Source organism: Peromyscus californicus, unplaced genomic scaffold, assembly GCF_007827085.1.
Source record: "Peromyscus californicus insignis strain IS unplaced genomic scaffold, ASM782708v3 Scaffold_6__1_contigs__length_162567912, whole genome shotgun sequence".
In the NCBI taxonomy this organism is placed as follows: Eukaryota; Metazoa; Chordata; class Mammalia; order Rodentia; family Cricetidae; genus Peromyscus; species Peromyscus californicus.
The window spans coordinates 109,409,606-109,433,142 of record NW_026294584.1 but is presented as its reverse complement, the minus strand read 5'-3'; the positions used below and the strand labels follow the sequence as shown (position 1 = coordinate 109,433,142).

The 23,537-nt window shown below is 45.6% G+C and overlaps 1 protein-coding gene across 30 annotated transcripts in view; it reads left to right on the top strand.

Moving 5' to 3' along the window:
• The first annotated feature begins 8,111 nt into the window (after positions 1-8,111).
• The window catches only part of Magi1 (membrane associated guanylate kinase, WW and PDZ domain containing 1), a 656,033-nt gene continuing 640,607 nt past the window's right edge, over positions 8,112-23,537 (top strand). For 16 of the 30 annotated variants that reach the window (XM_052721668.1, XM_052721670.1, XM_052721662.1 and 13 more), the window contains exon 1: positions 8,113-8,998. In XM_052721668.1, coding sequence (XP_052577628.1) covers positions 8,686-8,998 — 313 coding nt within the window. In that variant the 5' untranslated portion in view covers positions 8,113-8,685. Of the gene's footprint in view, positions 8,999-23,537 lie in introns of all 30 variants that reach the window. The other 14 variants (XM_052721669.1, XM_052721667.1, XM_052721691.1 and 11 more) reach the window with 3 other exon arrangements.

Sequence of the window (23,537 nt, the reverse complement as noted above, 5' to 3'; positions counted from 1 at the left end):
GCCAAAAGTGTTTCAGAGGCTCTGGTTTCTGATCTGGTTTGCAAATGACTCTCAGACGTTCGTTCTCAGGAATGTTACAGCAGTGGTAAGGCCTATTCGGAGAGATCTTTTGGTCAAGAGAACAGACCCTTTGGCTTGGATGGAGGCCCAGCATTCCAGTGGAGCCTGGGCAGTCTCCTGGCCAATGGCCTTTCCCTAGGAAGGTGGGCTCACCTTCAGCTATGTTGACTAGGAGAAAGAGTTAGTTTCTGTGTTAGGAGCCTTGTCCAGAGCCTCCTCAAGGCTGCTGTCACCAAACACTCCCCAGTAATTTATCATAACAATGATTTATTACTAGAGAGTACAGAGAGTTAGCATACCCTGGTTGACCTTGAAGAAAAAAAAGTGAAAATGTATAAGAAAGAGGGGGAATCATGAGAAATGTTTCTTTCTGTCAAAGGTCGCTAGCCCACCAATGGCAAACATCCCATAAACTTTCCCTGTCTTGAAACTTACGTGTATTTGCTTGTCTGCCCAAGCTCTGTACACCCCTAAAACGGCCCTCCAGACACTGTCACCTTATGTTAGAATAAGATCTAAGTGAACTTCTTATCCACTGTGTCCTGGTTAGTCTGGTTTGGGTCATGGCGCATCCTTTGGGCAAAAAGAAATTGCTTTGTTAGATTATTTTCACTTTGTGCGACATTGAGAATACTCCTTCCAAACAGCAGGAATTCAACCTGGAGGCAGGAACTGAAGCAGAGATGATGGAAGAAAGCTGCTTCGTGGCTTCTTTTTTCTGGTTTGCTCAGCTATCTTTCTTATACAACCCAGGTCTACTCGCCACTGATGGCCCCGCCCCTAGTGGGCCGGGTCCTCCTACATCAATGGGCAATTAAGGGAATGCCCGCATGCCCACAGGCCAACCTAATGGAGAAAATTCCTCAATTGAGGTCCTCTCCTCCCAGCACAGACTGTTAGTGTGACTATCTTTCTTCATAGCTTCAAGACTTTGGAAAGAAACAAATTTGGGAGGAGCAGAAGAAACGAACCCTTCTTGTTTATGGTTTTGTTCTTCCTTATAGTATAAAGAGCTATATAAAAGTCAGATCTGAATTTGTGGAGAGTCTATTGTTACAGCTTACTTCTTATTCAATTCTAGTCTGTCTTATTAAGAGCTCATCATTGGTAGCTGGGTATGGTGGCACATGCCTTCAATCTCAGCACTTAGGAGACAGATGCAAGGGGATCGGAGTTTGAGGCCAGACTAGTTTACAAGGCAAGTTCCAGGACAGCCAGGGCTACATGGAGAAACCCTGCCTCAAAAACACCAAAACAAGATGGGTGGTGGTGGCACACACCTTTAATCCCAGCACTCTGGAGGCAGAGGCAGGCGGATCTCTGTGAGTTCAAGACCAGCCTGGTCTACAGAGTGAGTTCAAGACAGCCAGAGCTGTAACACAGAGAAACCCTGTCTTGAAAAATCAAACTAAACCAACCAACCAACCAACCAAAAAACCCCCAAAAGCCTGCCAAACAAATAACCACCCCCCCAAACTAAAGAACCAAAACCAAACCAAACCAAAAGAAGAGTTCATGGTTGGGGCTGGAGAGATGGCTCTGCAGTTAAGAGTCCCTGCTGCTCTTGCAGAGGACCTGGGTTTGATTCTCAGCACTCACACTGCTGTCTCATAAATCCCTGTAACTACCATTCCAGGGGCTCAAATTCCCTCTTCTGGCCCCATGTGTACATGCATGCATATGGTACACATAAACTCATGTAGGCATATACATATACACATTTAAAAAAAAACTTTAAAATAAAGAGGAGACTGAGCCCTGTGGTACCTAGCTTTTATCCCAGTAGCCATGATGCAGAATCAGGTAGAACTCTGAGATCAGCCTGGTCTACACTGAGAGTTCCAGACCAGCCAGGGATATATAGTGAGATCCTGTCTTAAAAAAGAAAAAAAAAGGAAGGAAGGAAGGGAGGGAGGGAAGGAGAGAGAGAGAGAGAGAGAGAGAGAGAGAGAGAGAGAGAGAGAGAGAGAGAGAAAGGAAAAAGAACCAAAAGTGAAGGGTTGGAAATTTATGTGTCAACGGTGTAAGAAAGCATTGTACCTCACCTGCACTGCATTTAGCTCTGAGGTCCCTATGTTCTGCAGAAATGTTTGCAAGTCTATCCTACCTACATTCCTGTGAAGTACACGATCTTCAGATGGCTCAAAGGCACACCCCAAAGTAGAACACTGTATTCCTTCAAACAGATAGGAAGAGACGGGAAAACTAAATTAACCTATACACACTGTTTGGCAGATTCAAGGGGCCCTTCCACCAAAGCTTTGCCTAATATCTTCAATGGCTGCATCGATAGTCTCATACCCAAGTGTTCTATGCACATGGTCTTTGGGTTTACCTCTAGATTAACACCTGGCTTTTTTTGTTACTTCAAAACTCTTGGGCAAGTTTGTTCAATTCCTACCCTCACTTTACTTAAGGGTCAAATTGAGGCCGTTTCTGGTCATTTCCACGTCACTTGGTTGCTATAATAAATATAACAACACACATAACTGTCCTGGCATACATAGTTAGCTTCAAAGTCATGGATTTGTAGCATCATTCTTTGCAGTAGAATGCATTGCCAAATTCCTGGCAAAAGTAAGAAACATTAAGATGTTAGAGCCCTTTCTTTATATCTGTTTAAGGAAAATATACTTTAAAATGTGGCAGCTATCAGCCCTTCTTAGAAAACAATCTTTAGTCAGGCGGGAGTAGTGCATGCTTTTAGTCTCAGCTGTAGCTAGAGTTTTCCTGCCTGGCCCACAGTCAGAACAAATCTTTGTCACCCGCCAGTCTCACAGCCACTCAGACCCAACCAAGTAAACACAGACACTTATATTGCTTACAAACTGTATGGCCGTGGCAGGCTTCTTGCTAACTGTTCTTATAGCTTAAATTAACCCATTTCTATTAATCTATACCTTACCACGTGGCTCGTGGCTTACCGGCATCTTCACAGGCTGTTTCTCATCATGGCGGCTGGCAGTGTCTCTCTGACTCAGCCTTCCACTTCCCAGCTTTATTCTCCTCCTTGTCCCGCCTATACTTCCTGCCTAGCCAATGGCCAATCAGTGTTTTATTTATTGACCAATCAGCAACACATTTGCCATACAGAACATCCCACAGCACTCAGCCCTCAGGAGATAGAGGCAGGTGGATCTCTGTGAGTTTTAAGTCAGCCTGGTCTACAGAGCAAGTTCCATGACAAACAGGGCTACACAGAGAACCCTGTCTCAAAACAACAATAACAACAACAACAAAACAATCTTTAAGTATCTTGGTTTTAGCCATCAAGTCTAAATTGTCTTTAGCATGTACATCATATAATTTAATGTCACACTATGGCCATTCATATAGCCATTCAACAACACACTATGGCCATTCATTCATTCAAACATCCATTCAACGAAGGTTCCTACTTGTGCTTCTAGTTTTACGTCAACCTTACAGAAGCAAGAGCGATTTTGGAAAAGGGAACCCCAGTGAAAAAATACTCTCACCAGATGGCTTGTAGGCAAGCCTGTAGTACATTTTCTTGATTGATGATTGATGTGGGAGGGCCAATTGCATTGTGGGCAGTGCCACCCCTGGGCTGGTGGTCTTGGATGCTATAAGAAACCAGGCTGAGCAATCCGTAGGAGCAAGCCAGTAAGCAGCGTGCCTGCATGGCTTCTGCATCAGCTGTTGCCTCCAAGTTTCTGTCCTGTTTGTGTTCTTGTCCTGACTTCCCTGAGCCTTGGAGTGTGACTTGAGAGTTATAATCGGAAATAAACCCTTTGTTCCTCATGTGGCTTTTGATCATGGTATTTTGTCACAACAATAGAAACCCTAAGACAGAAATTCGTACCAGGTCATGGGGGTGTTACTATGACAGACGTGACATGAGTCTTGGGAACGATTTTGGTAGCATTTGAACTTTGGCCTGGAAAAACCATTGAGTATTCAGAGCTCGGTGGGCTGTGCTGTGGGAGCTGGGAAGATAAGAATGCTGAGAGCCCTGCAGACAATGGAGGCCTGGCTTGTGACGTTGCAGAGGGAATCAAAGGCTTTATCAGGGCTTTTTATGTGCTATCTTGAATTAAGAATCTGTGGTTCTGGTCAGCTGGAGCTGAAGAGTTGGAAGAGATCAGAACCACCAAAGTGAAACCTTTGCTTTGCTGGTATCATCGAAATCTTCCGGGAAGGATTTCCTCAGGGTCAGCACATAAAAGCTGTGGTGCAGGTGGCTGAGGCGGTACCTCATACTGGCAGCTGAACTTGATATTGTTAGAGAGTCTCCCAGGTTTTACTGGCTTTGAAGGCATAAAGGATTCATGGAGAGCAGGTGAGGCTTGGCGCCATAAGAGGCCAGGCCTACACTCCGTGAATGTGTGTGCAGCCTCAGTAGCAGTGAAAACCTGAGGATCGAAGGGGTCATGAAGAGAGATTGCAGCTTGTCATCATCACCGTAGGATCAGAGTCTCTGAAGAGAGCCAAGGAGAAGTTACTGGTGAAGGTGCAGCCCTGTTGGCAATAGAGTTCATAGCGTTTTTTGGAGATGCTAATACCATGGGCTAACCACCAAGGACAGCTATAGGTATGAAGTGGAGTCAGCCTGAGCCTAGGAAACAAGCTGTGTACGGTGAATAGCAGAGCTGGAGAAGCATGGCTGTCCAAAGCCCTGTAGAGGCCAGAGGATTGTTGGGTGGGTCCCAGAAATCAGAGTTATTTGTGCTGTTGGAGTTTTTTGCTTTGTTCAGATTGTAACGGTGCCCTGGTTCTTCATCCTTGAAGTAAGAGCTTTTTAACTCATTTTGATTTTTACAGGAGCCCAGAGTTGAGAGACATTGAAGAGACTTGGGATATTTTAGAGAGGCTACCGATATTTTAGAGAATTTGAACTTTGAAAGAGACTTTGAATGTTTTTAAAGAGACTCAACTTTTAAAGTGTTTTAATTTGTGAAGACTGGGACTTTTAAAAGTTGGACTGTTTTATATTGTGATATTGAGATCTTGGGGATGAATGAGAGGAACGGTTATAGTTTAACTACAATGTGTTTCTGTGTCAAGTTGAGAAGGGGTCAATTGTGCTGGCTAGTTTCATGTCAGCCTGACACAAGATAGTCATATTGGAAGAGGGAACCTCAATGAAAACATGCTGCCCTGTAGTACATCTTCTTGATTGATTGTTGTTGGAGAGCCGAGCTCACTGTGGGCAGTGCCACCCCTGGGCTGGTGGTCTTGGACAGTATAAGAAACCAGGCTGAGCAAGTCATAAGGAGCAAGCCAGTAAGCAGCATTTCCACGTGGCTTCTGCATCAGCTCCTGCCTCCAGGTTCTTGTCCTGTTTGATTTCTTGCTCTGACTTCCCTCAGCAATGGAATGTGACTTGAGAGTTGTAAGTTGAAATAAACCCTTTCCTCCCCACCAAGACTAGCCTTGGCTACATGAGACTGTCTCAAAATAAAATAAAACCCTCAGGCTGAAAACTCCAAACAAAAACAAAACAAACAAAACAAAACAAACCCAACCATGTATGGTGGTGCACAACTTTAATTCCAGCACATGTGAGGCAGAGGCTGGTGGAATTATGACAGTTTGAGGCTAGCCTGGTCTATATAGTAAGTTTCAGGTTAGCCAGAGCTAATAAGACTCAAAAACCAAACCAAACTCCACCCAGACAAAACAGAAAAAGGGAAATGGTCTAAATTCTAAGTCGTCTGCCTTTTCAGTTGTCCTGGGAGGAATCATAAGCCTCATGCAGATCCCTTGGAATGCTCCAGGTGGGGATGAGAGTGAAGTCAGGAAGTGAGGGACCACCTGTTCTATGTGGGTAAGGGTATTTTTGGCAAATAGGTCTTAACAGAAAATGAAGTGATAAGAAAAAACACAAGGTCAAGCCTACCAGTGAATTTGAAATGCATTTCAAACAGTATTTAAAAATGTACACTTGGCAGAAAGTATTCATTTGACACACACTTGAGAACTCATGAAGTACTAGGAATCCAGTATTCTTGACTGGGAGTATGTCCGGAACCCAAAATGTCTGAGTTCCTTGCCATCCTGGGGTACATACTCCAGAGAATTGTGTCATATGTTTATTCTCCCACAGGGACTGTGAAAAAAAAACACATAGGGATTAAGATGCTAAATTTGTGGCCTTTAGTATTGCATAGCAACACCACTTAAGGGAATCAATCCACTGTTGTCCAGGCCTGATGCATCCTTCTGTGATCCCAGTACTTAGGAGGTGCAGGAAGGGAGAGGGAAGAGTCTGAAGCCCTCCTGGGCTGCAGAATGAGTTGGATCTAGTCTCAAAAATAGAAAAAATAGGTGTTCAATCCATCTTATTCCAGGCAAAAGATAGTTATAGACATGGTCCAACACAAAACAGTAAAGAAATAATGAGATGTATTCATTTGTAATGATTTGATTTTACAGGGAAGATTTAACTTTGCAATTAAGAAACTGGATTTGTTAAGAGCTCTTGAACTTTTAAAATGTTAAAAAAATTAAAGATGTGGGACTTTTAAAAACCGTATTTTATATTATGATTATTAATACTATCATGAAATCTTAGGGACAAAGAAAGATTATGGTTTAACAGTAATGTTTCTGTGTCAGGCTGACAATGGATGGCCTTCCACTTCGCAGCTTTATTCTCCTCCTTGTCCCGCCTACACTTCCTGCCTAGCCAATGGCCAATCAGTGTTTTATTTATTGACTAATTAGCAACACATTTGCCATACAGAACATCCCACAGCACTCCAACCCAAAGCAGTAAGGACTCCTATCCCCCAACCCCAACTCTCAGTCTGTGAAGTTTTATATATGCCACTATACAACTATTTACTTTGCAAGTTTCCAGTGCCCGTGCATTATTCCTCACAACTGTGTGTGTGTGTGTGTGTGTGTGTGTGTGGTGGTGGTGGTGGTGGTGGTGGGGGGGTTTGCTGTATTCCTCCAGCATTGGATTGGCAAGTGGAAGCTCTGAGAGGTCAGTTTACTGAATGTCATACCGAAGATGCTTGAGGAATCTGAACTTCAGATTTTCCTCAACCCAGTTCAGTGGTATCTTCACCTCTTAGTGGCTCTAACTTACCTCCCTCTATCTAGTAGATTCTCAACTCTGTGACCAAAGAGGAACTTGTTGGAAATCACTAACAGGTAAAAGAAACTGCTTGGGCCACTACTGCGCCGGCCTCTTGGCGTTTGGAGACTGTTCTTTCTGTCCCAATCTGGCCAGTGCCCAGATCACCGCACCCCGCCTCAGGGCGGCGAATTCCCAGATGGTCCCCGCCCCCCATTCCCCGCCCCGCTTACGCGGGTGCAGGACCCGCACGCACCCCGCGGTGATCTTTACTCCCAAAAGCAGTCCTTAGGTCTCTCGGCTCCTCCAGAATCCAAATAAGTCTGTCCGCTGCCCCTTTGCTGGAAGGACAATGAGAGGCTAGCGAGATCTCTTAGGCTGAAGGCCACGCTAGCTTTGGCTTTTCTCGATCGCCAGCAGTTTTCTCCTTGTCCTAAAAAGTTGGCCCCAAAGTTTAAGGGTGGAAGTGCACGTGTAGGCGCGTTTGATGGACATAGACAGGCATGCAGAGTGTGTGTGTGACCTGCTGGTTCGGGTCCTAAGGGTCACAGAGACAAGAGCCAGGCTCCGCGTGTGGACTTGAACCCCTGGGCGGCGAGCAGGCGCGAGAATGTGGCGGGAGGCAGCGGAGCCGCGTGAGCGATGGCGTGGCCAGGCACCGGCCGAGGGCGACAAGGCACAGGAGTGAGCCCGGCACTGAACTGGTCTCCCAGCCCCCACCTGTTTGAAACGATTTGCAAACACCAAAGCCGGAGTCTCTTGTGTTCCAAAAGTTAGACAGCTGGAGTGGGGCTCGCACACGCGTTCCCCTAAAGGGTCTGGCTGGGCGGACAACACTGGGAAAGGAGGAATTCCAGGGGTGCAGGGAGAGGAGCAAGTCGGCGTCAATGGCGGTTCGGCCTTAGGACCCCCGCGGGAGGCGCGTTGGAATCTCTCCCTTCCAGGAGGAGGAGTGGGGCGGGCCTGCCCGCGGGCGGCCACCGGGCGCATGCGCGCGCGTCTCCCCTCCAGCCGGCCGCCGCGCTCCGCCGAGCGGAGTAGAATGAACTGTAACAAAACAAGCCGAGCCTTTTGTATCTGCTTAAAGGGGCCGCGGCCACTTCCCTCGCGTCCCCTCACCCCCTCCCCGCGCCGCCGCGTCTCCAGGGCTCCCGGCAACTAGCTTGGAAAGGGCTTCCCTCGCGCTGAGGAGCGGCCGGCCGGCGCGGAGCAGGCGCGGCGCGTGTGGAGAAAAGCCGCGGAGCTAGAGAGCGGGCCCGGGCGGCGCCGGAGTGGACTCTGGTCCCGGGAGCGCGATCGGCGCCGGAACGCGGACCCGGAGGCACCGGAATGCAAACAAAGCTCGCGGGCGCCCGTGCAGGGCTCTCGACGGAGCCCGGAAAGTTTGTTTTATGATGGCTTGAGAGCGCGAGTGAGTCGGACGAGGAGGATCGAGTGGCTCGCTCCCGCGCTCGGAGAGATGCTTGTCCCGTGAGCCCGCCGCGCCGGGGGCTCGTGCTGTGGGGGCACCTGTCTCTCGTTTCAGCAGTTTACTTGATTTTTTTTTTTTTCCTTTTGAGGAGGGGCCGTAACTCATCATGTCGAAAGTGATCCAGAAGAAGAACCACTGGACTGGCCGCGTTCACGAGTGCACCGTGAAGCGGGGACCCCAGGGCGAGCTGGGAGTGACGGTGCTGGGGGGCGCGGAGCACGGGGAGTTTCTGTACGTGGGGGCGGTGGCGGCAGCCGAGGTGGCGGTGCTTCCCGGCTGCGGCGAGGGCCCGAAGCTAGCCGAAGGTGAGCTGCTGTTGGAGGTGCAGGGGGTCCGGGTGTCCGGCTTGCCCCGCTATGACGTGCTGGGAGTCATCGACAGTTGCAAGGAGGCCGTCACCTTCAGAGCCGTCAGACAAGGTAAGACGGGGCGTGCCTTGGGGGGGCGCACCCAGAAAAAGAGGGGAGGCCTGAGGGGGCGCCGTTTGCTCCGAGTGCCGAGAGCCAAAGTTGAGGCCCGGGCCAGAGGCACGCAAAGTTGCGAGGTTGTGGGCTGGCGACCACCTGCGTGGCCGCGGGCAGGGGCCGAGGTTGCGCTGGAAAGTGGAGATGCTTCCCAGGCCGGGTTTGCCAACTTCTCATCGCAGCCACCTAGGTAGAGCTGCGCAGCCTCATCTGCACCTTGAGGCGGCTAGGAGACTGAGGCAGGGCAAAGGTGGAAGCTTCCCCTTGTCTCTTATGCGGCGACTAAGCTCTCGGAGCTGGTGGCGTTCTCTGGTCACTGCTTAGGTTCCCAGAACTGGAGAGTGGGTCGTGGAAGGAGAGGGTCTATTTGTGGCTGATTGGAACTCTTCCATCACGAAATTGCCTTCACCCTGCAGCCCCTCCAGGTGGGCGGGGTTATGACCCCCTGGAGATTCTTAATCCCGCCGCCTGAGGAGGCTGCATTCACCCTACAGCGGGGTGACGTCTGTGTCTCCTCCTTGTGGAGACATACAGTGGGGGAAGGGGTGTTTCGCTCTTGGCGCGAATCTAGTCCAAGTTTATCCAGCCGCCGCCTCCTCCTCCTCCTGCACCGTCGTCCTTATTGAGGATGATTGTTGATAGTTACAATTCATTGTCAGCGTACTGTGTGAGAGCCTCTCTGTAAAGTGGTTTAATTGCATTATCTCATTCTGATTCACAAACAGTGCTATACCATCGACTTGTTTTGTAGGTCCTGTATTATAATAAGTAAGCCGGGACTGACCTTAAGTAAGTGACTTGCCCAAGGTCACACGACTACTAAAAGTTTATGAGCCTTTTCTGTTAAACCTTAAGCAAGGAGGAGGAGGGACTTTGGGGGATGACCTCTAGGGACTGAATGCTGGGGTAGGGGGAAGCAAATTCCTCCCCCAAGAATTATGTATTATGGGAATGGTTTCCTTAACGATGCATTTAATGGCTCATGGCCGTGGTAGGTTAGTCACTCTGTTTGGTATGAGCGGAGGTCCGATCCTCTCTCTGGCCATCGGAGAATGACTGCTGTGCTTAAAGGGATCCCTACTGCACCCGAGTGCTGTGATGCAGGTTCTCCCAGATGAAGGCACCCGAGGAGGTGGCAGAGTTGAATGTGGTGAAAAGTTGCCATATGTTCCTGTCAGGGTGGCAGCCGCTGAAGGAAATGTGTCAAAGGAAAGGCTGGGCTGAACCATTCCTCTCAGCAGCCAGCCTCTTCCAGATGACCTGAGGAGGGGTGCAGTATGTGTGTGGGTAGCCTAGTAGCCAGGCCTGTCAGTGGTGTTGGGAGCCAGGGGCTGACACCTAACCGTGGAATGTCTTTATCTCGCTGCTTGGCCTTGTCTGATGAGTATGTCCTTACGAGTTTCTCATACAATTCCTAACAGAAAGTGTGCAACATGGTGCTGGTTCACCGTAGGTGCTCAGTAGAAGTGAGCTATCATTGTTGGAAGAGTGTTGAATTTAAGCAGTCTATCCTAGTTAGGAATTTAATGCCAGTTCCCCGGGTGATTATGACTCGGTAGAGCCATTGAGAAAATACTGTGTTAGACGTTTATTGAACAACATTAGGTTTGAGTTCAGGGCCACTTTGCAGAAAGATTTCTCATCCAGTAGGATGTCTGGGGGGTGATTAATGGGTCCTGAGACTTGTGGGCAAAAAAGCTGCCTGAAGCTGAGTCCTTCCACTGCTTAGCAAACCCCCGCCCCCTGTGTGTGAGTGTGTGTGTGCTTCATCAGTGTAGTTGGGGAAAGATGCCTGTGGATTGGACAGTTACTGTAGTGCCTCCAAGTGTTAGTCCTTTCCCTAGGACTTTCTTTTGCCAACAGAAATGTTCACAAGGGAGAGTGGGCTGATGCTTCTGAACATCCTTGTAATGGGCCAGGGGTGGCTTGGAATCCACTACATTATGAATACTGTTGCATGTGATAATTACATAGGCACAGTTACTTGTCCAGTGTTGACGGTACAGTGAAGAAGGCCCTAGGAACCATTTTAACAGTCTTCCTTTCATGTTTCCAAAGTGATTTACATTATAGGGCTTATTGTATCTGACTTTCTTTGTTACTGTGTCTTTATCGTATCAGGTAGACTAAGTTGGTCTGTGGGAAGACATGATATTTTTATGGTGCTTCCGTTTGCAGTTAGCCCCTCACAGGGACACAGTCCCTCTGGGTACTTGTCTGTGTGGAAATGTCACAGTCTTGTGTGAGAAGATTGTACTCTTTCTGTTGCATGGCAGTTCTCCGGAGAGACTTGAGAACCAAAATAGTCTATAGCAAATGGCATATGGCATGGGAGTGGATTGGGAACCAGACTAAATGGACCCACTAGGCTGGAGTTTCTTCACGGCAAGTGTAGAGTGCAGTTGTTGGTCATAACATGCCTAAAAAATATTATAAATGTGCATATGTTAGTTGGGTCTGTGTGCATGTTATTCACCTGTAGCAGAATCCAGATCTTTAAAAAAAACCTACATACACTTTTAAGCGGATACACACAGGCATCGATACACATTTTTTCCCCCGGCAGGTGGTCCAGGGCGGCCTTGAATGCACGGTTCTCCCGTCAGTGTCCACGGTGCTGGGACTGCAGTGTCTGCTGCCATGTCTAGTGCACTGCAGTGTTTTGATACTTGTGTATATGTTATAGAAGTTTAGGTCAGATACCAAGTGTCTACTGTGATGAATTTTGGCACATGATTGGCACATGTACCCCCTCACGTTCCTATCACTCAAATGAAGATATAGAACATTTCCATTACCTGAAAATTCCCTTCACATTTCTTTCCAGTTAATCTACTCCCAACAAAGGGTGCTGGTTCCTCATTCTTATTATAGATTTATATTCAGATTATTTGCTACTGATTATATAATATGGTGTCTTTTTTCACCCAGGTGGTTTTGGAAATTTCATGCTGTGTGTACCTTCTTCTGTGGCTCCTTTTTCTTTTTTCTGCACACTATTCTCTAGTATGTATTTTTCCCATTTGTTTTTGCTTTTGCTTCTAGGTGCACATTTCACTGCTATGAGTGTTCCGGTTATTTTCTATTTTTGCTAGTCTTTAATCTTACCTATGTTGAATTTTAATCATTCTAGTATTTTAGGGAAAGAAAGTAATTACAGAAATGTTGAATAGGAGGTCACTAGTTTTTGTTAAGTTCTCACATTGGAATTTGCCAGGCCAGTGTGTGTTTAGTACATGTGAGTCCTGGGTTCACACCTTGGCACCAGAGTAAACCAAGAAGATGGAAAGAGTATGTCAGGTTGGCTAGCCTAGAACTTTGTGGGCATTCTCTTCTTTAATCCTCTGAGCTTGACTCAGATCTTGGAAACTTGGGTTCAGAGAGGTTGGGTAACTTGGCTGAGAGCCCTACTGACATAGCAGTGGTAGAGGGGGCCCTAGCCCAGTGCCGACCCAGAGCCTCTGCTCCTAACTCTGGGGACACTGGGTATGGAATTGGAGTTCCCCAGCCAGCAGATCTAAGCTCACCAGGGTCCTCATCAGGAATGTAAATTCTACCTCCCAAAGTGCTTCTGCCTCAGAAACTTTGGGCACGGGGTCCTCGAGGGAGTTTTGTGAAGTACTGGCCTAGGGTCGAGCCTGAAGTGGAGAAGATGGACAGATGACCTTCTGTTCTGGAACAAGGTGTGGCAGGTCTTGCAAAGTCACCCTCTGTGGGCCTAAATTTCTCAATGCCAGGTGTAAGTGGGTATGTTTCCCTCCAGAGCCATGGCCTCCCTTCGGAGCCACTGCTCTTGTGAAGTTCTGGGCCATGAATAACTCAGACTTGAGTTTTAAAATGGTCTGATTGCAGTTTCTCAAACGAGTATATTATAGGGCATGCTTTTTCATTTTTTTTTTCTTTGTGGATGAATTTGTGGTTTTGCAAATTACTCAGGAACTGAAATTGCCCTTCCACTGTCTTCTTAAGGCGAGTAGGAGACAATAAATAAGACCCAATTTAAAATTCAAACATTGGCACCAAACCTTTCTCACCACAGGGCGGGGGTTGTGGCTCCGCAGAGTTGAATATAGTTCTGGTGCAGGTTCCTTCCTTTGCGTTTGTTTGTTTTGATGTTGTGTGCTCGTGTTGTTGAGTCGGAATATATGGCATCAGCTCTGAAAATAATTCTGTGACTATTTTCCCTTCATTTCAAATCGCACTGCCGTGTCTTTCTTGGTTTCTTCCTTTTCTGTGAGTGTCTGATCTGCTTCCTTTCTCCCAGATTATTTCTAGATCAACTCCTTTTTAAAAATCCTTTTTCTCTTTGCTTTTAAAATTTTATTTTGTTTATTTATTTTGTGTGTGTGTGTGTGTGAGTGAGTGTGTGTGTGTGTGTGTGTGTGTGTGTGTGTGTGTGTGATGTGTACCTGGGGACAAGTGTATGCCACAGCCTACATATGCTACATACTGGCAGAGGATAACTGTAGTCTGGTCCACTCTTCACCTTTATGTCTTTTCTGGAATTGAGCTCAGGGTTTCAGGCTTGTGCAGTGAATCTGTTTACCCCCAGAACCATATCGCCTGCCTTCTCTTTGCTTTTTTCAGACACATCTCACTATGTTGCTCTGTTGCCTTTAAACTCACTGTATAGTCCAGGCTGTACGAAAGTCTTCTGCCTTCACCTTCCTGCATGCTGGGGTTACATGTGTGCACCACTGTGCCTGGCTTTTGACTCCTTTTTAAAATTTGAATTATGCATATATGTCCTTGTGTGGGCATGTACATGTGAGTGTAGGTGTCTGCAGAGGCTAGAGGTGTTGGATCCCATTGGAGTAATAACCCACCTGAGTGAAATAGGTGCTGGGAACCAAACTCTGCAGCGCAGCCCTGGCATCTCTCCTGGCCCTTGGCTTTTATTGTTACTTCAAAGAGATTCTCATTGACTTGTGTTCATTCTATATGTCCTCCTCCTGGTGTTCTCTCTGAAGATTTTTAGAAAATAGATTGTTATTACGTTTATTTATTATTTGGTGTGTGTGTAATGCATGCACAAGTGTGCCGTGGTATACTTGTGGAGGACGGCTTGAGGAAGGGAGTTTGCTGCTTCCCCTGTGTGGGTCCTGGAGGTCGAGCTTAGGTCATCAGGCTTAGCAGCAAGCACCTTTCCCCGCTGGGCTCTCTTGCCAGCCTCTTCCACAGATCTTGGTGGGCGTGGGAAGACCTTGGCTTGTAGCAGAACTGGAACTGGGAAGAGGCGCATGGCATTGGTTTTCCTAGTCCAGTCTGAGCTATTATCAGACACCACTGGAAGCGTGGATGGTAACCCTGAGTCGAGTGCGTCCCTTTCCCTGCTGTGCTGTCACAGTTTTACAAGTTCTGGTTCTTTTTGGGCCCTCCTCTCTCTCCTGTGAAGACAGGAAGCTCACCTCTGTTCGCCTTAATCCCACCACCTAAAACACTTCCTGACATGCACTAACTAGGTACTCACTAAAATTTGTTCTACCCAGGTGGACATTTTCTGTGGTTTTCTTCTTACTGAGAGGAGTTGTTTTCTGAGACAGCATCTCACGGTGCCGCGGCCCTGGCTGGCCTGGAACTCTGTGTCGACCAGGCTGCCCTTGAACTCACAGAGATTTGCCTGCCTCCGCCTCCTGAGTGCTGGGATTAAAGGTGTGTGCCACAGTGATGGTTTCAGAGAAGTGTGTAACTAGGGCAGCTGTGGCATCTGTCTTTTCTTCTTTCTGTCTCTGTTCATCCTTTCTTATTTAGACTCTTACTGTGCCCACTTTCTTACTACCAGTTCTTCCAGTGAGCTGACTCCCAGTGTCAATTGATTTATTCTGGGCTATAACGATGGTCAGAGCCTAATGAGTTATATTCAAATATTTCTGCCTGTTGACTCTACTAACTGAAGTTTAACACATTTTTAGCTGGAAAAATCAGATGCCCAGCAGGCAGGGGTTTCCTGCTCAGGTCATGTGGTCTCTGGTGTGAGCCAGTGTCTTGAGAATGATGTCTTAGCTCTGTCTTATGGAAGCTTTGTCTCTGTGAACAGTATCTTTTTAATTATCTTCACTAGCAGCAGACTCTTAGCTACATAAAACGGCTTGTCCTTTCTCTCACTCTTAAATTATACCTTGTGTTTATTTATATATTTTTAACTTAAACCTTCAAAAATCAGTCTATTTTTGTTCTTGGTGCCAAAAGACCCTTCTCAGAGGTGTAATTTTAGCCTTCGTTGAGGAATACTTCATGGCCTTTATAGGACGGAACCAGTGCAAGGATAGGCAAGTCCACGCTGTGTGTTGTTCCTTGTGACCACCCTTTGGCATTGGCTATGCCATTTAAAGTAGATTAACTTGACCTTATGAGGAGGCAATGGCGTACAGTTGGCTCACTGCAGTTGTTGGCATTCAGCATCCCACATCCCGCTCGTCTCGGATAGCAGAATTGATGATATCCACCAAGGGGAATTAAGTGGTTTATAAGAGAAAACATTCTGACATCTCCTTCCCACAGGGGTTTACGTGAAGGATGTTGCTCTATAAACAGTGGTTATTTAATGCACACCACTACCCTGTGATGTTAGTGGTCCTTTCCTTTCATGTGTATATATGTGTAATAGGATATGCTGAATTTTGTATACACAGAGAATAAAGGCTGTCAGATTTGTTAAGTGCTGACATTCATGTCCTAAAAAGTAGGTTACTGAATCGTTGTCTGTCTGTAGCCCACTCATATGCAAGATAACCTTGCTGAGTCTCTCATGAGTCATACTGTACTCCATGGGTGTCTGCATCGTGTTTTGTTTCTTGTGATTTCCTTTCATTGGTTCCCCAATTGAAGCCCATGGATGTCAAGGTTGGGCCTGTCTGTTGACTTCTGCTTTATGGTCTGGGTCTCTTAGAAAAGGTCTAGTGTGTTCTGAATCTCACCTTTTCTGGAGGCATGCAATACAATTAGAAAATGTATTTGAATAGTGCATCTTATGATTAAATAGTAATCATCTATTTTTATAGTTCAGCAGTTAGATAGTAGAGCAGTCCATTATTTATGCTCACACCTGTAGTCCCCAGGTGAGAGGTAAAGGGCAAAGTTCATAGAGAAACTTCCAAGGCTTCTATGATGTGGCCCTTGCCATTGCTTCTCTGTCCCTGCCCAGTCTGCTGGTTGCCACTTACACATCTGACAGACTGGCTCCTTTATGAGCTGAAGCCTCTCTCTGGTGTCACCCTCTCGGTGAGGCTTCCTCGGACACATGATTTAAAGCCAACTCCACTGACACTTGTCATCCTATGGTCTCCCTCCCTTTTGTGTTTTATTTGACCCTGGAATATGCAGATCACTTAAGGAAGTTGCCTGTAGAACATAAGTTCCAAGAGGGCGGGGTGGTTTGGTTCCTCACTAACGCTGATTCCCTGGTGCCCAGGGTGCTGTATAGTCGTTGTTCATGTACTTGTTGAGTGTTTACTGTCAAGTTTAGAACGAGAACATATCTCCTCGAGCTCAATTGTCTCAGCAAATTATGAGAATGTAGGTAATTCATGATGGTCTGCATTAAGCTTTGTGTGACTTTTAATAGTCACACTCTCTGACTGGAGCGGAATAGAGTTAGATGTGTGGTCCAGAAATATTTTTGAAGACAGCAGTTCTGGCCTGCTTCAGTAGACTTGGGATTATGGGTTTTTATAGTAAACACGTTTAGTCCTTTGTCTCCCACCAAGCATAGGAGAATGGAATATGTTAGACTCTCCTTGGGGGTCAAAGATAAAGTTATACTTAACTTGCATTTTCAATCTTGGCTTGACTGTAAGGCAAACTGAATGCTGGATTTTTGTGGTGGCAGTACTTAGGGTCACCAGGTGGTTGACCTCAACTGGAGACTGGAGTCCACTGGAGCCACCCTGCGGATCTCGTTGACATCCCCAAGTCATTGACCTCAGTCTGTTTTCCACCCTGACTGCTCTCCACCACCATCATGTGTGTCGTAAATTGAATTTCTAGGAGCACATCTGAGATTAACTTTTTCAATTTTTATTTTTTTGAGACAGTCTTTTATTGTTCCTCAAATTTGCCTGAACATTACTGTGCGACCAGTAAAATTGCCTCAAACTGGTGGCAACCCTCCTATCTCAGACTCCCTAGAGATTAGTTGAATGTGAACGGCTTATCTGGGAGGTGGTCCTCGGAAACACAAGTAGATGGAGGCAAGGTGCCAACCAGGTGTTCAAATAAGTCACTTTGCTGAGGGAGGAATTCTGGGCTTAGGGCAGCAGCTTCGTGCTGAGTGCATCCGGGAAGGTCGTGAGCATTTTCAGCCCTCCTGTGGTCGGTGGGAGGTTCTTCCTGCTGGCTCTGCCTTGTGTACCTTTTCTGTAACCATCTCTAGTGTTTGGAGAATGAGTTATGTAAGACAATTCTATTCTCATTCCTGAGGTATCAAGCCTACTGTTAGTGTAGCAGAGTCGATTGTGTGTGCTGTTAATGGGCCACAGTTACCTTTTCTGCAGTGAGGCTAATCCTTTAGTTTGTTGGGAGACAAGGCTTGAGGTTCTCTTTATGGACAGGGGTGTGATGGTGCAATTAAAAAGGCTTTTGCTTATATAGTGATGATAAGCCATGTTTCAAAAATTATTGATTGCTATATGCAGTATTAACTGGACTGTCAAACTGCTTGTAGACTACTCCATGAGTAGCAATTAATTGATGTGTTGTAATTAAGATTTTAGACCAGTCTGGCTAATGTAAAAGTTGAGTGTTGAGGGGCATGGTGCTTTACCTCTCTGAGCCATGATGGTCCCTTTGAAAATGGAGATGATGAAGATGCTTACTCTGTAGGGCTGATGTAGGAAGAAGATGGAATCTGAGTAAGGCACATGGCTCTGGGCCTGCACAAAGTGATTGCTCAGAAAGTGTTGGCTTCTGTTAATGTTCCCCATTTGAAAGCGCTTCAGGGAGAAGAAAGATTTTCGGGGGCATGGAGATTTGGGTACATAGCTCTCTGTGGGTGCTTTTCAAGTCCATAAACAGCCTTCACCTTTCTGTATGATTCAGATGCTCTTTCTACAGGATTGGTTTAGACAAATAGGAAGGAAGCTTGTAGATTTCCCATGTGTTTGGTGGAGGTCTGCGCCTACATGCATGGGGGAGGAGTCGGTCCTCATGATTGTTCTGAGGTCCCAGGTTTTGATAAAGTTTGGAGAGATGGCAGATTCTTTATTTATTGGTGTGCCAGGCAGGCCAGTGCCAGCATTAGTGATCCTTGAGATTGTGACCACCAAGGTTCTCTGATTTTTCTGGTACCATGTCTGGGCTCCCACACTAACAATGTCTGGGGAGGTAGTGGTGTTTAGTGGTTAGTTATGTAGGTTTGAAGTCAGTGTGTGTGGACGCAAGTCCAGGCTCTTCCTCTTCCCAGCAGAGAGACTATGGGCTAGTTAATTGGCAGAATGTCAGCTCTCAGTTGACAAACCGAATAATACCTGAGTCATAGTGTGGCTATCATAGCTAGTTTATGACAACTTAACATAAACCGTAGACATATCTAGGAAGAGGGAATGTCGTTGAAAAATTGTCTTCATCATATTGACTTGTGGACCTGTCTGTGGAGCCTTTTCTTGATAATGATTGATGGGGGAGGGCCTGGCCCATTCTGGGTAGTGTTATGCCTGGGCAGGTGGGCCTGGATGTATAAGAAAACTAGCTGAACAAGCCAGCTTGTAATTCTCCTCTAGTTCCCACCTCCAGGTTCATTCTTTGGCTTTTCTTGACGATGGGCTGTGTAACCTATAAGCCAAGTACACCCTTTCCTCCCCAAGTTGATTTTGGTCACTGTTTTGTCACAGCAACAGAGAAGCGAATTAACATGGTGACTGTGAGGACAACACGAGATAATGTATGTTAAACAGTGCTTTTCTTGGTTCATAAGTAATAATGATCATCTGTGATCATTTTTGGTTGAAAAATAGAAACCCAGCACACTGAGTTCCCCTAAGGCAGTAGTTTTTAACAGGGCAGAATTTCGTTTACCCTCCTTGGGGAAATTTACCAGTGTGTAAAAACATTTTTTTCATGTCTATTAAGGATTGGGTGGTATTGACACCTCCTAAATAGAGGTCAGGAAAGTTACTAAACAACTTATAATGTACAAGAAATTTATCAAAACTATCGCTAAGGCCGAGGTTGAGAAAGCTCGATCTAAGGTACTGCTTCATAGAGAGACTGGGACTCTTGAGTTAGGAATGGTAGATTAGTAATGATAACGCCTATGAACTTTTTGGAGTCTCGGGTTAGAGAGTTTGCTTGGGTGTATAAGGACCTTATTCTTCTCCTAACCATGAGAAGTATATCTTCAGAGGTCAAGTTAGTCACTGACAGCGAGACTCAAGCGTACGTCTGCCTGGTTCTACCTGGCTACCTTGGACTTCCATATTACAAATGTCTAGAGCCCTCATGTCCTTATGTGTGGGGGATTAGTGTGGAATTAGTGTGGCACCTGTTTTAGACAGATGCCAGATACAGTACTATATGCATAGTGACCTCATCTAAGATAGTTCTAGAAAAAAAAAGTATTCTCCCAAATTTACCAGCCAGAAATCAGAATGTGCTATGACATATCTTCAGGCAATTCTGTTTATTTGCCATGGGCTCCTGCTCTTTATGATTAATGTCACTAATTCTGTCGGTTCCCTTCCTCCTGGGTACTGGGTGTTTTTTATGCCTGTGCCTCGTAACTGTAAATCTGCCTGACTGTCTTCTTTGCTGTGTATGTGTTTCTTGTAGGAAGCATCCTTGTTTTGTGTATTGTATAATCTCTGCTCTGTGTAGGTACTCAGGAAATCTCTGCTGAAATTTTCGGAGAGTTAAAAACTAGACATAATTTTTACATAAATTCTTGCCTAGGATCTTGTTGGCGAGGAAATCCACTTTTTTATTTTTAAGGCATATTAAATATACTTAGCCATATGTCTGACTTTTCTGTGATGATTTAAGATGGTTGTCTGCCAGTTGTTACAGCGTTTTGAACTGTAGAGAAAATATTGAATTAATTGTGTTGGAGGTTTAGCACGCCTTTATTCTGGCCAGATGTGAGCAGCAGTTGCTTATGCGAGGTGGCCATGGGAGGCACCACTTTGGCCTGATTTAAACAGAGCCGGTGTCTTAGCACCTGGATCCTTGGCAAGGCCATGGAATTTGCATCTGATAGAGTGTTCATTTCCACCTCCAACTATCAGCCTGCTTCGGTCTGTGCGCCTTGGTTAAGAATTCAAAGCTCAACTTGTTAAAAAATAACTTTCTTTGGTGTTAGAGCATGTGTATTTTATTTTTTTAATAAAAAGTATGTACATCAAGGTTTTGGTTTCTAATCTTTTAAAAATTAAATGCCACGGTGGCCTCATATAACGGTGACCTCATATTGGTCACTGTATGTAGTAGATCTGTCCATCCATCCATCCATCCATCCATCCATCCATCCATCCATCCATCCATATCAATCTATTGTCTGTTTGTCTCATTTTTTTTCACATTTAAACAATATGTAGAATACAGAAAGATGTTAATGTGGAAAGAAAATGTATGTACATGACTTAATATTCTACCCCAGAGAAATGTATGTGTTAACATGGTAGTTTTATCTATCCATCCATGCTTACACACATACACACACACACACACACACACACACACACACACAGAGAGAGAGAGAGAGAGAGAGAGAGAGAGAGAGAGAGAGAGAGAGAGAGAGAGAGAGAGAGAGAGAGAGAGGGGCTGGGGACTACCTTCTTACTAAAATGAAATTGTGTAACAGTGCTTGGTGGAACTTTAATATCATGGGCTTAAAACAACAACAACAACAGCAACACCAAAATCAAAAAAACAAAAACCAGGACCTTATGTAGCCCTGGTTGGCGTAGAACTTGCTGTGTAGCTAGATCATGTTGTCCTCAAACTCAGAAATCGGCCTGCCTCTGCCTCCTCATTCTGGGACTAGCAGTGTGGGCTACTGTGTCTATTGACCTAAGACATTTTTTTAAACACATATAAATTTACTTAAATATCCCAATGGCTATGTGATCTGTTTTGGTTACTCTATAGTATGTTTTCAAGCTTTGAACATGAACATTTACATTATTTTCACTTGTTCCATGTTTTATACATGGTGTCGATGAATATCCTTCTATGTATGTATATTTTAGTGAACGTGTTCAGATATTTTCTTTGAACAAATGTCAAGTTGGCAATCAAGTTATAGCCTTTGAATGTGTGTATGAGAACCCTGTTCTTCGCTGACCTTACTTGACATGCCCAATACCTTCTACTAGAATTATTTTTTATGGCAGTCATGCTGAGCTCATGTTCTGCAATTGTATAAAGGATATGGAGTGGTAGAGACTGGGGTCAACTGAAAGGGTTTTCCTCATTCTAAAGGAAAGGTTTCTGATCTGCTGTGGTCACCTGGCATGTACTAATGTTGGTCCAGGGTCATTAGCTCTTTTCAAGTTCAAGAAACCACAAAAGCTTGGAATTTTAAAAGACATGTATTTGACCAATTTTTAAATGTTGGCTCAAAGTTCTTTTGAAAACATGGGTGAACCAAAGAGAACGCATCTGGGAGCCATATTTGGCCCCCACATGACAAGTTTGCAGTGCTTCCTGTATGTATCAGTCTCTCCATCGGTGCCTGTCACATCTTATCTCTGTAAGAGTAGCAATCATGTTTCTTATGTCTGTGTTCTCAGGGTCCAGGATGGTGACCAGCTCACGCGCACACACACACACACACACACACACACACACACACACACACACACACACAAAGGCCAAGAAATGTGTGTTGAAATGAATAATACATCCTGGAAGTGGTTTAGTTTGGCACGAGAACTTGCCCATGTAGGTTCATTGAGGCCCAGCTGGTGACAGCTCTCCAATTCCAGTTGAGAAGAGCTGGGGAGAGAGTCTATTTTGACAGCTGATTATAATCTTTGGAATATTCTGTCTCAGGGCCCTGGTCGGCTGAAACTGAGAACTGGGTGCAAAATCACATCTTGAAATTGACATTCATATGGATTTGAATTCCCAGTGTGGGAATAGAATCTATTTTCTGCTTAGAGATGATTTCACTGTGAAATGTATAGCCTTATAAATAAAAGAATGAGTGAGCTCTGTTTGCTGCTTAGGAATGGTGTGCGTGTGTATGTGTATACATGTATATGGGTGTGTGGGTATGCATGCAAGTATGTACCAGACATAGTTTTTGTGTGTTGTTCCTCAAGCACTGTGCCGGCTAGTTTTTATATCAGCTTGACACAGCTAGAGCTATCTGATAGGAGGAACCTCAATAGGGAAAATGCCTCCATAAGATTGGGCTGTAGGCAAGCCTGTAGGGCATTTTCTTAATTAGTGTTTGATGGGGGGCTCATTCCCCAGCATTGTAGATGGGGACACCGCTGGGATAGTGGTCCTGGGTTCTATAAGAAAGCAGGCTGAGCAAGCCAAAAGGAGTAAGCCAGTATGCAGCACTCCTCCATAGTCTCTGCATCAGCTCCTGCCTCCAGGTTCCAGCCCTGTCTGAGTTTCTGCCCCGACTTCCTTCTATGATGAACTGTGATAAGGAAGTGTCAGCAAAATAAACCCTTTCCTCCCTAAGTTGCCATGGTCACGGTGTCTCATCACAGCAATAGAAACCCTAACTAAGACAGGGACTATCTATATTTTCCCTTCCTTTCATGTGTGTAGTATTTGTGTGGGTGATGTGTGAACATGAGTGTATGCATGCCTGCCAGTGCACACTATCCCTTGAGACAGATTTACTGAACCTGTAGCTAGATTGGTGACTGGCTGGCCAGCCCCAACAGTTCTTCAGTCTCTTCTTCCCCACTCCTCCACAGTGGTGGGGTTATAGGCACTTGGAACCATGCCTTGCTTTTTATGTAGATGGCTTGGGATCTGAACTCAGGTTCTTATGTTTGTTCAACAAGTCCCTTGATCCACAGAGCCAACTCTACAGCCCTATCTTGTTTTTGAGAAAGCATCTCTTATTGGCCTCAAGCTAACCTAGTAGGAAGCCCCATTTGTCATTTTCTGTCTCTCGAACATCACCACCATATATGGTGTCTTAGTTAGGGTTTCTAACACTGTGATGAGACACCATGACCATGGCAACTCTTATAAAAGAAAACATTTAATTGGGGTGGCTCTTTTACAGTTCAGAGGTTCAGTTCATTATTATCATGGTGGGACATGGTGGCATTGCAGGCAGACATGGTGCTGGAGAGGTAGGTGAGAGTCCTACGTCTTACAGGCAACAGGAAGTGGTCTGAGACAATGGGTGATATCTTGAGCATAGATGAGATCTCAAAGCCTGCCTCCACAGTGACACACCTCCCCCAGCGAGGCCATATCTACTCCAACAAAACCACACCTTTTAGTAGTACCACTCTCTTTGGGGGCCATTTTCTTTCAAACCACCACACATGGCTTTACATTTTTTTATTTTTAATGTAGGTTTTGA